We start from the raw sequence: 14,003 nt of genomic DNA on the forward strand, positions 1-14,003 counted from the left end.
TTTTTTCCGTGATGATTTTAGTTTAACATTACTTTTCCTGAACTAAAATAATAAAAGCATGTACTAACTACACTTTGTTGCAGTCACCTGTTTAGGTCTGAATGCAACTTTAAGGTGTCATTGTGGTGATAAAATGTGTTAGGAGAATTCTCATGGTCTGCAGTGTCAAAAGATTCCCTTCATGCTTTTTGTTTATTTAAATAAAATGGCTAATAGTCATGTTTCTCTATAAACACATATATCTAGGAGGGATATAAGGAGCATTCAGAAAGATGTAGTAACCTAGCTTCTCAATGAAAAATTCAGATAAAAAAGAGATACCTTGAAGTACATGAAATTAGCATTTTTCTATCATTCCTCTTGGTATTTATTTCCCTACTTGTTAATTAATTATTAATCAATTAATCATTAGCACATTACTTCCCTTACTATTCTATGTGATGAAAGCTATATATACAGGGAGAAAATATCCATTTGTAGGTTACTTTCCCACACACATATTGCTCTTGCTCTTTGAATCCTCCACTAAGTTACAGGAAGTATTATAGTGTATATGTGAAATGCACTATACTGGCTTGTACAAGTCACCATATATATATATATACACACACATATATATATATATATATATATATATGTGTGTATATATATATATATATATATATATTTTAAGTCAGATAGCTGTGTTTAATAGTAATGATAATACAAAAAATCCTGAAGGCTGACTAGATAACATTAAGCTGCCATGGCAACTAATTTTCTGCCTGGGGCCTACTGGACATGATCCAGTGATAGTATAATCCCAAGGATTTATGATTTTTATTGCTATCTAACACATCAGTGACAATACTGTTAGGCTGCCTCTGCTTTTATTCCATCTTCTTCAGTAACTGTAGGTTCCCTGCCTTTTTTTTTAATATAAAAGCACAGGAGTTTAGACAAGGATCCTTTTGCTAGGGATAATGTAAGGAGCATCCATGCATTAAAACAGTTTGTAGGATGGTTCTGGTYTGAGATGGGCTGTGCCCATGGTTTGCACTGAGAAGGCTGGCGCAGTTGTGTCCAGCTCTGCTCACTACGCTCTCTAGGAGGTGCTCTAAGTTGCCTGAGGAGCAAGTGTGCTAGTTAGAGAACAGAATTTTTCCGGGGGGGGGAGGGCGGCACACACGTAGCTGCCACAGTAACTCAAAGACAAATAAAAGACCCTTAAATATCACTATGAATAATGGTGGGTTTTGGAGATTTGATCAGAGTGTTTTAAGAGGAATGAGTTAGGGAGAGTGATAAACAAGAGCAGAGTGTTAGAGAGACCAGAGGAAGGAGAAGAAATACGGTGATATTTGTGGAGACTCATCACGCCCAAATGTGCACTGGTTTGCAAGGTTAAAGAACAGCTCTAGGGAAAACTGTCCCATTTCCCCTGGTTGCACCCAGAGCAGCTCACTGCGTCCAAGGAGGCAGGTGCAGGCGGTAACCAACCAGCCCGTGTGCTCACTGAGCCTCTTGGGAGTATCTGGGGTTGGCACCAGGGTATAAAATATTAAATGGTCCCTCATCTGTGTATTTTAACATTTTTTTTTATCTTAAGCAAGAACATTGCCCAGATAACTGTCCGTTTGGCAGAGCTAGAGTTTTTTGTTTGTTGTAATACTATGCAACATTTAGGTCTGCCTGAATAGTCCAGCAATATAAGGAAGGAAAAGACCCTTATTATTTTATTTTTTTTATTGTGAGAAGGAAGAGATAGCCTAAATGTGATATATGCATATTTGCCTATTATATTCTGTTGTCGTTTTAATCCTTTATTAAGGGTGCAGGTTTAAAACACCACTAAAAATTGCTGGCCAGTTAAACTAGTTAAGCAGATCATGGGCTCACTGGAAAGTACACATACCCCATTTTTCAGCATGTCTTGGCTCTCTACAGAAGCTTTTAGGAGTCTTTTTTTTCTTTTTTCTCTCACCCCCCTCCCCCCCAAAGCCAGAAATGGTCTGAGCTGGGAATAATTAGCRGAGAACACATATATATGTATGTATGTATTTTTAAAAAACTCTTTATTATTCTCCCCTTTCTTACTCTTAAAAGGGGGAAGACCCCAGCTTTTTTTTTTCTTTTTTTTTTTTACATTTTCTATAAATAGACTAAAAGCCAACATTGCTCATCCAGTTTTTACTAGACATTTAACATTTAAGTCATTATTGTAGCAATAAAACTGTTCTTTAATTGCTGCACCRTGATAGTAGGTATTTGTTACTTATGCTGCTTAAGGTCACATAAAAATGAATAGGGGTAAAAATAAGCTTCTGTTAAGTGCCTGARCTTTGAAGCTGTTTTCTGCTATCTATCTATAAAGACAGTACTTTCCCTTTAGTCTCCTGGCTTGACTGTTCAGTAGATATTTTTTAATTAACAAATTGGATTTTAGCAGGTGTAGTCTGTTGATGCATTATGGGTATAAGAGATTAGTGTTTAATCCTTCTTTTTATTACTCTTGTAGAATGGTAACTTGGGAAAGTATTAAAGGTGCATTGCATACTCCAGAGTGCAGAAATGACATTTATTATTGAGTTTTCTTTCAGCTAGCACCATTTAAGTGAGGGGAAGATCGAGCAGAACTCTGCAGGGGCATATAGGCTCATCTTTACCAAAAATGTGTTAGATAATACAGAGTGGAGGAAAAGGGAAGAGAACCTTTTCGTTTTGTTTGTTTTTAAAACAAAAGCCGTTGTCGAAATATAAATACCTCTCCTCCCCGAAGATGCTTACTCCCTTTTTCTGCATTTTATTCTTTGCTAAAATGAGAACAAAAGGGGTGTCAAAGCGCGGAAGATCTTTGTGTCAGTGAGTGGTAGAGGCAAGAACTGAAAAGGATCAGTGAATCAGATATAATTTGGACTCTGTTTGAGATACCGGTTCTGTGTTTTGCTGATGGCTGGTATTTCCATTTTGAAAAGCTGCAGAGGCACTTTTATCAAACAGAAAGAACTTTATCCCTGTTTTCATTCTGGCATGCCTATTACGACTTTGTTCRGTAAACAAAGAGGATTATGGGAACTGGAAGCGAGGGAACAATTTATTAAAGAGCTGTGCAAGTCTTTCATTGCGAATTTAAGGATTGGACAGGCTTGTGATAAGTATTTTCTTTCACAGGTAGCTTTAAAAATAGGCCCTTGTGTTTGAGTTGGTGTGGTTAATGAGGGGCCAATGTAGCACTGAATGTGCAGTGTGCATGTAGTAAAAAGCCGAGATGTATTTCAGCTGCAGTATTTCCCATTTGCACCTTTTACCAAAAATAATGTGTAAAAATACTCTTTTTAGAAGTCCAAAATGCACTTTTTGAAATTGAGAAAGAAAAATATGTGCTGCAGAAACAGGAAGGGAAAGGCCTATTTCCACCAACGCTTGCCTGCCATCCTGTAGACCACCAGCTTGCTTTGAAATGTACATTATTTTAGGAAGCACACAGACTTTTTGCATTGAGAATTAATAGTCTGGGGGTGGGGCAAAGGTGGAATTGCATTAAAGGAACAAAAGCTRCAGGAGCTGGTACAAATTATTTTTACTAGGGTATTGTACAACTTTTCATACAACTTTACAACTTTTCTGAAGTGTGCTACCCACTACAAGCATATTTAAACACAGAGTAGAACTGTGTATTAGTAGTAGGCTTTACATAATGCCTGCTGCAAATCACTCTCCTGGATCTGCCTTCGGTTAATGAACTAAGTGAACAGTATGAATTAAACCTTAACTATTGCAAATGATTTTTCCTTTTAATTATTGTTTTCCTAACTGACTAGAGAAATGATTAAGCAAACAGTGCAGCATTGAAATGTGGAGTTTTAAGCTGCTAAGTCAGAGAGTGAAACATCCAAAGTTGGTAAACAACTTTGAATGTATCCCCATTTTTATCTCAGTTGAGACTTTTGGTGTGATTGTTTTTTTTTTTTCCCGGTTGCAAGCTTCGTAGCCTGGCGTTCACTTGGCACAAAGTTGCAAAGCTCGCAAAGCCAAGCAAAAATAAGGGAATTAAACAAATAGCTGTATTGGGCCTTTAGTAAGTGGCAGAACTCCCRTTCATTCCTGGTGCTCATTGAAGGAGCCTCCTGCTCCAGCGTGAGGGTGGGTGGCAGAATGCAGTGCCAGGTACGAAGGCTGAAATTTTTGAAAGCAAGGGAGTAATTACTGAATTGCCTTGCTTGCTTTCCAKAAAATGGTAAGCAAACTGTCTTTGGGAGTCAGGCTTTGTTTTAAAGTGTAATAGGGTGGTTRCCCCCAAATGCTCAAAATGAGTAGTTTTTTTGAGATTTTCCTGGATGATGTGGAATATGGTATAAAATACAGTCCTTTGGTATAAAAGGATAAAAGAGAAAAGGATTAGAAGAAAGACTGGAAGAATCTATTAGAAACAGCGCTGGTATTGAAGCCTTTCTAAAGGATATAATGCCAAATTGAATTACAATACAGTTAGGGAAATGCCTATGTCTAAAGTGACCTAATTATATTCCATATTAATTTTACATCAGTAAAATCTATATCTAATTTTCTCAGCTCACAGGTGAGAATAGGACATTTTCCTGACTGCTCAAAAAAGACCAGAAATCAAGTAATGCTTTTAAGCTGAACTTGAAGTTACCTGTACTTGTAGTAAAGTATTCCTCATAGGCTTTTCACCACCTGTCACGTGGAAAAGCCACGAGGTGAAATACGAGCATGGGCATTCTGTTAGTCYAGTCAACAGATCACCTTACAGATACAGAAGTAATTGGTCCAAATAAATGACTAATTTGTGGAGTAGTTAATTTCGTTTTTAGGATAGTTTGCTTCAGTTTCTCTGTTTCTCTCTCTGCAAGAGTAGCAAGACTTATTAAATACATGCTGTGTTTTGGAGAAGGTGCAATGTTCAAGTATAAAGTGTGCAGATGGACAGTTCAGCAAAATGTTCCCAGATAATTTCTTATACTGTCAAAGGTAAAACTGGTCTGTAGTAAATAGTTGTATGTAAGCCACTTTATTCTATTTATTTGCTGCAGAGTGATTTATTTGCTGCAGTATGTCTGGGTGGATTAAACATGCCTGGGTTTTACCTTTTATGATACACACTTTGAACTGTAGTGCTGGAGTGTGTATGTTGTTAGCACTTGGAAGTTGGTGCAGTTTCCGTAATGTCCTCTGAGTGAGCCTGAGCCTTGAGGTTGATGCTTAGGCATTGAGAATAACATTCAAGATAAATAATACTACTCTAGCAAATTAGCAGAGACATAAGCTTTTTTTGTGTGTGTATGTGAAGGTTATCTAGAAGTGAGTTTGCTATTTCAAATAGTGCAGAAATCCAGGTGGCAAATTCAACACGGTTGAACACAACTGGCAAATTCAACAACAGTTRTACCAGGATCAAAACAAACAATGACAATTCTTTATTAATATTCTGTTTTTCACATTAATATTTTTGTGAAAAAATGATGTTAATAATATAGACTGTTAATTCTATGCTCAGTCCTTGGGTAGAATAATGTTGGTGAGTTTTGGCTCAGACGAAAAGAGAGCTGAAGCAGGTTGTCAAGAGTGAAAACCAACATGAGTAGCTGAAAAGAGGTTTTTACTGTCTGAGAAATGGCTCTAGGTAATTGAAGATTACTAGTAAGGTACATGAGATTAGAGATGTGTTTTACAGATATTATGATTCATTCATATCATTAGACATGGGTGTGAATGGGGGAGTTCTCTAGTGTACTCTAAAGGAATTTGCATGTTTAATACTTCAGGTTTTGTACACTACACMTTTATACATGTTGTAATTACTTCCATGCAAGAATGTTAATTTGAAAGCTTGCTTTAATACCACAGAGGTGTAGGTTTTCATCTTAGAATTTTGTTCTCATTCTCCCTCCCTCCCTTCTCCTCTCTCTCTTTTAAATAAAAGATTATATTTATTTTAGTACCAAAAAAGACCATGAAATTAGGATGCTTACTGTCATCTATTGTAGGATCTAATAATATTAGTGATATGACGATACCAAATATAAATTTGTTTCTGATTAAAGACCCTGTTTTTGTAAATCCTTATGCACAGGCTTATTTTGAGCATGTGAATTGATTACTGACTCACATGTTCGAAAGTGGGCATGCATATTATTATTATTGTTATGTGACGTAGAATAGTCTCTTTGAAATCAAAATAGCTGTATTTCAGMTTATAACTGTTTTGTTTCCAGGTACTTGCAAATAATGTATTTAAAAAATATTTCTAAAAGTAGAAAAAATATTTCAGCAGATACTAAAAAGACRCACAGAAAGTGACTTTTGAAAAGCATGCCTCCATTCGGTGTGATTAGAACATTGTTGGTATAAATAATCATTATTCTCAGTGGAAAAAAAATGTGTAACATTTTTACAAAACACTTTGACTTAAAAATCTAAGGTCAGTTATCATTCTTTGTTCATACCAGTTGAACACTGAAAAATGAAGGAAAGCGATCTAAATTGAATTTACTAGACTGATAACCATACARTTGGGGGAGATAGTGGGAAGTAGCTACTGTACAACCTTTACTGTGTCAAAGTAATTTAATTTTGGATAGTTATAGTTGAGTGTAATTTGTTGATGTGTGATTTTTGCAAAGGGGGAATAATTCTGCTAGCATTGACAATTTCATGCATTTTTAGCAAGATRCTGCCAAAGGAAAGGTATTTTCATAGAATTTCTTAATGTATAGTTGCCTGGAGGGAGAATATCAATGAAGTGGCTAGCAGATTCTTTTTAAAGCTCTTGGAATCTATATTTAAGAAGGTACATGTTAGGGGGGGAGAGAAATYGTGTTCTTTATGAATTTGAATATATAAAAAATGAATGTATTAGATTGTTATGTAATAGTTGGGAAATCACTTTTTATAAAATATCATTCTCATATCTTAAATAGTCTTTTGGAGCCTAATGACTGTAATACTCATTATAACCTTTTTCAAAACCAGCTATGATCAAAGCTTAGATTAATATTCATTCTCTTCATTCGTTCAGTTTGTTAGAATTGTGATAATGATTTTGGGGGTTCTGGTGTAGTTGATATAAAATTAGTGGTTAAATCCTTGATTTAGAATCATGCATTTTATCAGGAAGCTGTCTGGGAAAGGAACTGCGTGCTAAAGAGAGTAGGGTAAGATTACTGCTATGGTCAAGGTCTGGGAGCTGGACTTCTGCCTGTGATTTTTCCCCTGCCTGTGATTTTTTTTTTTTTTTTTTTCCCTCCCACACGAACTACCTAGGAGAGGCCCCCTATCTTCTCTGAATCTTGCGAACTTGGTTGCATCTGTAGATCTGTGAGAAGGGACAAGTTGGCTGTACCTTATGTAACATTAGGTTGGAGCTGATGAGGGGCCAGCCTTAGTGAGCCACATCTATGAAAAATTAGAGGCCAAGTATTCATTAACCTTGCAGTGAAGCATCCTCAGTGCTGAAGAGGAGGACCTGAGGCAACACGTAGAAGGCTGGAGGAGGAGCCCTAGCACTCCTAGCACTGAGAGGCTCTTACCCAGCCAGATTGGTTCTTCCTTGAGTCAGTGTCCTGTGGTGTGTGGCTTGCCCTTTTCCGGCAGGCGAGGTTGGAATTTCACCAAAGAGCCTTACGAGCCCTCGGAGTAGTCTGGAAAAAGCAGTATTCCTGCATGGCTCAGCAAGCTGACTATAAAGGGATTGACGGTTTATCATTTCTATCGAACAGTGCTATAGTTTGTTTTATTTTTGTGATGACAGGCCCTTTTAAAGAAGTATTTTGAATAGTTTCTTTTGTTATGAGAGGGCAAATGGGGGATTCTGGATAACTGAAAGGGTGTAGTAAGGARACAAATTGTATATGTCACCTGAACATCAGCTCAGTCCTTGAAGTTCAAATAGTAAAAGATATGATGCTTCTTCTCAGTGCATTCCTGTAACTAGTGCATTCCAGAAGAAAGTGTTTGATGCATGGCATTTAGTAGTGATTTTTCTTGAGAGGGACCTTTAGGTTTTGAAGCTAAATAGTTTGTGCATGGTTTAGCACAATATAAAAAGCCCAATAACTGAAATGAGGCATAAAGCATCATTTCATCTTCATCTTCGCTATGTACATTTTAGCACAACCTTCCTAATGATGTTTTGCACTTCTGTTACCCATACAATCAAAATATTTCGTAATGCTTTGGAAACATTGGAAACATTGAATAACAATTATTAGTTTTAATGTGATACTACTTTTTTCTTTTTTTTTTGTACACCTACTRTTATATGCAGTAACCCATAAAATAAGTGATAGTGAAAACAGTTGGGTAAAGAAAGCAGCAACCTGGCCCCAGTTCCATCTTGTGCATTTTACTGCATTATCTATACGGTCAGTTTTACCGACGGCTTGTTGCACGGGGCGTCGTTAGATGGCACTTATGTTGGAAGGCATTAAACAAGAAAAGGTAACTCTTGAAAGGATGTACAAACCTGTGTGCTGCGTCGAGCAACTTAAAGAGCAAACAAGTGTAAAGTGAATACTTTCACTTAATTTTCTCTCTGAGGGAAGTATTTACTACTGCCTCCATTTTACAGACAAGGAATGAGGAAAATTGAGCACAGAGCCTGTAAGTGGCCTACATGAGAAAATACAGCTGGCTATTAATACGTTGCTGAGCTAGGAATAGAAGTTATAGGCTCTTCACTGACTTCTGGCATTCTGCTTTACTCCTGTTAGCAGAGTGCCGGTAGCACAATTGTTTGTGATTCTGGTTGGGACATGATTAAATTTATTGAGCATTTCTCATTTTTTTCTGATGATTTTGATTTGCCTGAATCTTTTCTGACGTGAAGTGTAAATCTCTGTAGACATCCCAGTGGAACTGGAGGGAAMTGTACCACAGGACATGGGAGAAAATGGTTTTATTGTTTGGGGGGGTTTTGTGAGGGAGACAGTTGAACTAATATTAAAAATTTCTCTCTTCCTCACAGTTTTCTTAAATAGAAGAGTCTTTAACTTTCTTACTTTAGCTGTCCTTGTCTTTGATACTCTTTACTTCCAGTTATGTTTCTGCTAATGTTGGTAATTTCTAATAAGGTTTGTGTCCTGAGCTATATTGGGAAATAACTCTGTCAAATCTGAACCTTTTAATTTGCCATAAGAGTTGTAAGGGTTCTGTGAGGTGAGAATTGGGAACTGAATCAGACCCCCACATTCCTTCTATGCAGGTAAACTGTTACATTGACTGACCCCTAAAGTATGATTGCATGTATGCAATATAACAAGAGCAGCAAGTCATTTTTTTCTGCTTGTGAGCATTTGTTCTTAATGCTTTCAATATCCCATTGAGTTCAGGTGGRCTGCTGCTTCATTGTTCATTCTTGTGTCCTTCTGTTTTACAGTGAGGTTTATAAGCTGCAATGGAAACAAAAAAATACACTTTGGAAGCAGTGAGCCTGAAGATTTTAGAGTAGGTGAAGATGGTGTGGTATATGCAGAGAGAAGCTTTCAACTTTCAGCCGAGCCCACAGAATTCGTAGTATCTGCTCAAGACGAGGAAACCCAGGAGGAATGGCAAATGAGAGTGAAACTAACCCCTGAACCAGCATTCACAGGACCTTTGACAAAAGTAAGAAACAGCAAAAAGGCTCTATCAATTTATCTCAAGAAACATGCCTAAAAATAGGAGTTTGATTCTGTCTGTCGTGCATTTGTACATGAGATATGTGGATAATAGGGCACTAATGAGTGTATAATTGTAAAGCTGTAGCCTTAGAAAGAACTCCCATAATCGATTATTTTGTAGCTTTGCTAAGACATGGCAACCATGTCTGTTTAACTCTATATGATTTGTTTATGTTTGAGCTTTTTATTTGTCTCATTTGAGATTTATACCTGAATTTAAGTTGGATATGGTCATTTCTTTATTTTAAATAGCTTGAAAGCATTACAGTATTTATTCAAGCAGTTAAATATAACCACAAAATAAACAAATCTCTGCTAGAATGCATTAGTCAAGTTTATTAGATGGGAGCTGTAGATTTACAGCAGTAGTAGGAAAGCATTTCTGGCATGGAATATTGGCTTTGTCTTATCCCTTCATAATCAAATTGGAGGCTGTAAATTATTCATGATTTCAGCACTACTTGGTAAGGAATATAGTCTCCCTCTGCTGGAAGCKGCCATAGAATAAACCGACTGCTGTAACACAAATCAGACCTAGCCATATACAAATAATGTAATATATTTACTTTAGGAAAACAATATTAAGTCTACTGTGCTTGTCTGTTATGTTACTTGCTGCCTGCTGTTTTTTTACCTTCTCTTACAAAGACCTTAAATTACAAATAAAGAGCAACATTTGTTCATGGCTTAATATACCTTTAATAGGTACAGATTAAAGATTTAAGCATAATTTTAAAATAGTGTTATTATGTAAGTCATTTTTCTGAGCACACACTGGAGACCAAAGCTGTGTAATCCTCAATTTTTTTGTTTGTCTCTTTGCTCATTGTTTTTGGTCACTTAAGGCAATTATTTAACAAAGAAATATTGCAGTTTTGTCTGTAGCAGAAGTCTAATAAAAGAGGGGGTATGTAGCTATGCAAGGGCATACTGTGTTCTTTGCAGAGATCCAGTTCTAGCGTCCTTAACGTCAGTGGAATATAGAATAGGGGAATCTGGCCTTCAGTTGTGCTTCTGCTTTTGTCTCTGACACATTTGATTAGATAAAAACAATGGTTTTCTCTTAAAAGATTTGGAAAGTGTTTTTGTCTCCTTCTCTCCACCCTCAAGCAGGCTAGCATGCTATATGCATGCTGGCATCCAGAGTTAAAGGCTGAAATGACTGCAGATAYAGAAGGCAATAGAAAAGGAATGTTGACACCCAGCAAAGATTAATGCCCAGTGTGTAAAGTGGGTCATCTACAGCATCCATCATGGCTGACATAGGTTTAAAATAATTACAGCATTAATTCTGTGGGATTTAATAGGGTCATAAATATTTGAGACATTCCTTACCGGTATGTATTAAACTTCTCTTGGAACTCAAATTATATTTTAGCACACTCAGATCTAAATTTAATGTACAGTAGCACATTACCTGAACTGAAGTTCCAGCTAATGAGAAATACATGAAGGCATACTACTAAATTCTGCAAAATATTAACTACTTCTAGAAAGTGCAGAGTGGTTTACACAGTAGTACTATGTTATAAATGGCTTAAAGTTCTATTTTTCCTGCAACTGGAATAAGGGGGGGGGGGGGAAGGGACTCTTAGAATTTCATAGTATAGTCGTAAATAATAATGCTTATTTTCATACTGCACTGTGAATGCAATTTCAATATCAACAGAGAGGAAAGGTAGCCTTTCAGTAGGTTATGTAATTATCCAATTTTTTTTTAACATATACCAGCAATTCTTCTTCTAATATATGCTTAATTTTATCATGTGCCTGGGAAAGGACCAAAAGAAAATTGAAGACATTGTATTTCCATGGCAACAGTATAAGCAGAGCAGCCATCTGAAGAGACAGAAGAGGGACTGGGTTATCCCTCCCATCAACTTGCCAGAAAATTCCAGAGGGCCTTTTCCTCAAGAACTAGTTCGGGTAAGGATGTTAACAGAGACGTGGTTTTCAGGATCCCCCGAAGAGCTCTTGAAGCAGTTGTTGGAGCGATATGTCATTCTTAGCCCAACTGTGTATGTGATTTCTGTTGGTATCACCGTGCAGTGGAAAGTGTCCTTGATTGAGGTGGTAATTGCCCTGATAAATTCCTCCTGATTAAGGAAAATTTCTGACAGTTCAAAAATTTTCCTGAAATGCTACGGYGTCTGGCTCTGGAGTCTTCCACTTGGGGTCATGAGCAGGAACTAGCAGGAACAGCAGGAGGCAGCGGGATGTGTCAGTGACGTATGCTAGCTTTTCARCAGCCCTGCGTAGTGCGTGGGTGGCCATTGCTGAAACCGGGATGGGCCTTCCAGTCGTGACACTAGTCTCGATCGACTTCTAGAAGGATTTGTTAGAACTCCTATGAAAGTTAGCACAGGCTGATAGGTTGGAGCATTGCTTTTGGAGATGTGCTTGCTAGTGATTCAGCCACCTTTGGAGGATGTGCTGCTCATTAATTGTTTTCTTGGAAGATGAGACTGAAGTTCAGTCTTTAAAAATAAAAAAAAAGAAAAAAGAAAAGAAACTCAGGAAGTTTCTAATGAGCTTCAGTATTGTCAGTAGTGGAAGAGAATCTGTATTGGTCCAGGAATACACAGGGGAAAAAAAAGACTTCTTATTTCTCACATAGTTTTGTGTTAGTATGTGTTTTGTGTACCATTCTAGGATCTAAGCAATTCTGTTAAAGGTAAAAATGCTTGCTTGTTTTACTTTAATACAATTCTTGATTTTATGATCCTTCACTGACTGGCTTTCTAACAAAAAGAAAGCACAGCTGAAAAGCTGAAGCATTATGTTAACTTTATAGCATTTCCAGAATAATTATTTTTACAAATTTAGTCTAGAGATTAAAAACAAACAAAAAAGAAGAGAACACTACCTTGCTGTCTCAGCAGCAGTTCCTGCCACTGACTATTTGTAACTAATATAAACATTGTTTTTCTGACTCGCAGATTAGGTCCGATCGGGATAAAAGCCTTTCGCTGCGGTACAGTGTGACTGGCCCAGGAGCTGACCAACCTCCGACCGGAATCTTCATCATCAACCCCATTTCAGGACAGCTGTCTGTGACAAAGCCTTTAGATCGGGAGCAGATCGCTTCTTTTCATGTAATTTACTATAAATCAGATTATCAAATTGAAGATTAACATCTGCTTCATACATGACTTGAGCAGCTGGCTTATAGTTTTCTGAGAGATATGATTTTAAGAGTTTGTAGCAGATTTGTATTTATATTTACTGTATTCACTAAGGCTAACTCTCAGTATGTTTAAACAGCTTAAATATATTAACACATATAAACAGTGGTTTAATCTATTYAGATAAAGTAATTACAAAGATTGAAATGCGGATTCTGTAGCTTATATTTCAAATACAGGTCATTGATCACAGTCTCCACTGTATTGCGTATTTGTCAAAAGTTTACTTTTAATACAGCAACTTAAATTAGGACATGACTWCTATTAGAATTGCAGCAGCTGTGGTTTGAGAAATGGATGGGAAGAATAACCTACCAATTTTCATTTCTAGGGGCAAATCTAAGCATTTTAATGGAATTGTAAATTAGATCTGTCAGCTTATGAAAATGATATTCTTTGCTGTAAAGGAATTGACAAAGTAGATCAAGGATTCAAGTGTTAGCAGAAAAGAAAGGTTTGAAGGAAAGGGGGAGACCARACTTTGACCTGAAGTTGTCTCCTGCTTTTGAGAGAATACACTGAAATTGTTATGGAAGTCACTCAGCAACTAGAGAGAGTTTCCAGCACTTCATGGTGGAGAACAGCCCTTAATTGGCTCTCTGGGAAGCCTCCTGAATGGAGGATGTAGCAGATGGCTTCTGTGGATGGGACCCGGCTATTACAAGGTCACAGCACCTCCAACAGTCATGAGAATTTGGCATTGACAACTGAAGATTTAGAGACTTAAGAATTTAATGAACAGTTTCCAGGGTTGGGGGTTACCTATACTGTCTTGCTCTTTCCTAGTAGGTTTGTAGTCATGAAATGTATAAAATGGGCTTCAGCARGCCTGCCTGTAGGAGCAGGTTGCTCTTTTGCCTAGCAATTGCTGGGCTCTGGTCTGGATATGTATGGGTTCACATTTTCAAAAAATACTGCAATTTTTATTTTCTGTTCATTTTTACATGATTTAGGTAAACCTGACTGTCAGAGGTAGATGTTCAGTCCTTTTTGACAATCAGGGCATTAAATTTAAGTCTCAAGGGTCTTTGAAGCTTGGACTATAAGCTGTAGCCTAATTTTAGCCTGGAATTTCAATGTGTTTACCAACAGTGATTTATGACAAACTTTACCTTGGTGCTTTGGATAACACAGAAAAATTCCATATGCTTTTACTTAA

The 14,003-nt window shown here is 37.1% G+C and overlaps 1 protein-coding gene across 1 annotated transcript in view; it reads left to right on the top strand.

Moving 5' to 3' along the window:
* Positions 1 to 14,003, top strand: part of CDH2 (cadherin 2) — a gene marked incomplete at its 5' end in the record, with an annotated part of 117,062 nt that overhangs the window by 65,909 nt on the left and 37,150 nt on the right. Inside the window, 3 exons of the mRNA XM_085314299.1 lie at positions 9,377 to 9,603; positions 11,439 to 11,585; positions 12,599 to 12,754. Coding sequence (XP_085170425.1) covers positions 9,377 to 9,603; positions 11,439 to 11,585; positions 12,599 to 12,754 — 530 coding nt within the window. The remainder of the gene's footprint in view (positions 1 to 9,376; positions 9,604 to 11,438; positions 11,586 to 12,598; positions 12,755 to 14,003) is intronic.

This window comes from Rhea americana, unplaced genomic scaffold (genome assembly GCF_003343005.1).
Source record: "Rhea americana isolate MKP2758 unplaced genomic scaffold, rheAme1 scaffold_40, whole genome shotgun sequence".
Classification (NCBI taxonomy): Eukaryota; Metazoa; Chordata; class Aves; order Rheiformes; family Rheidae; genus Rhea; species Rhea americana.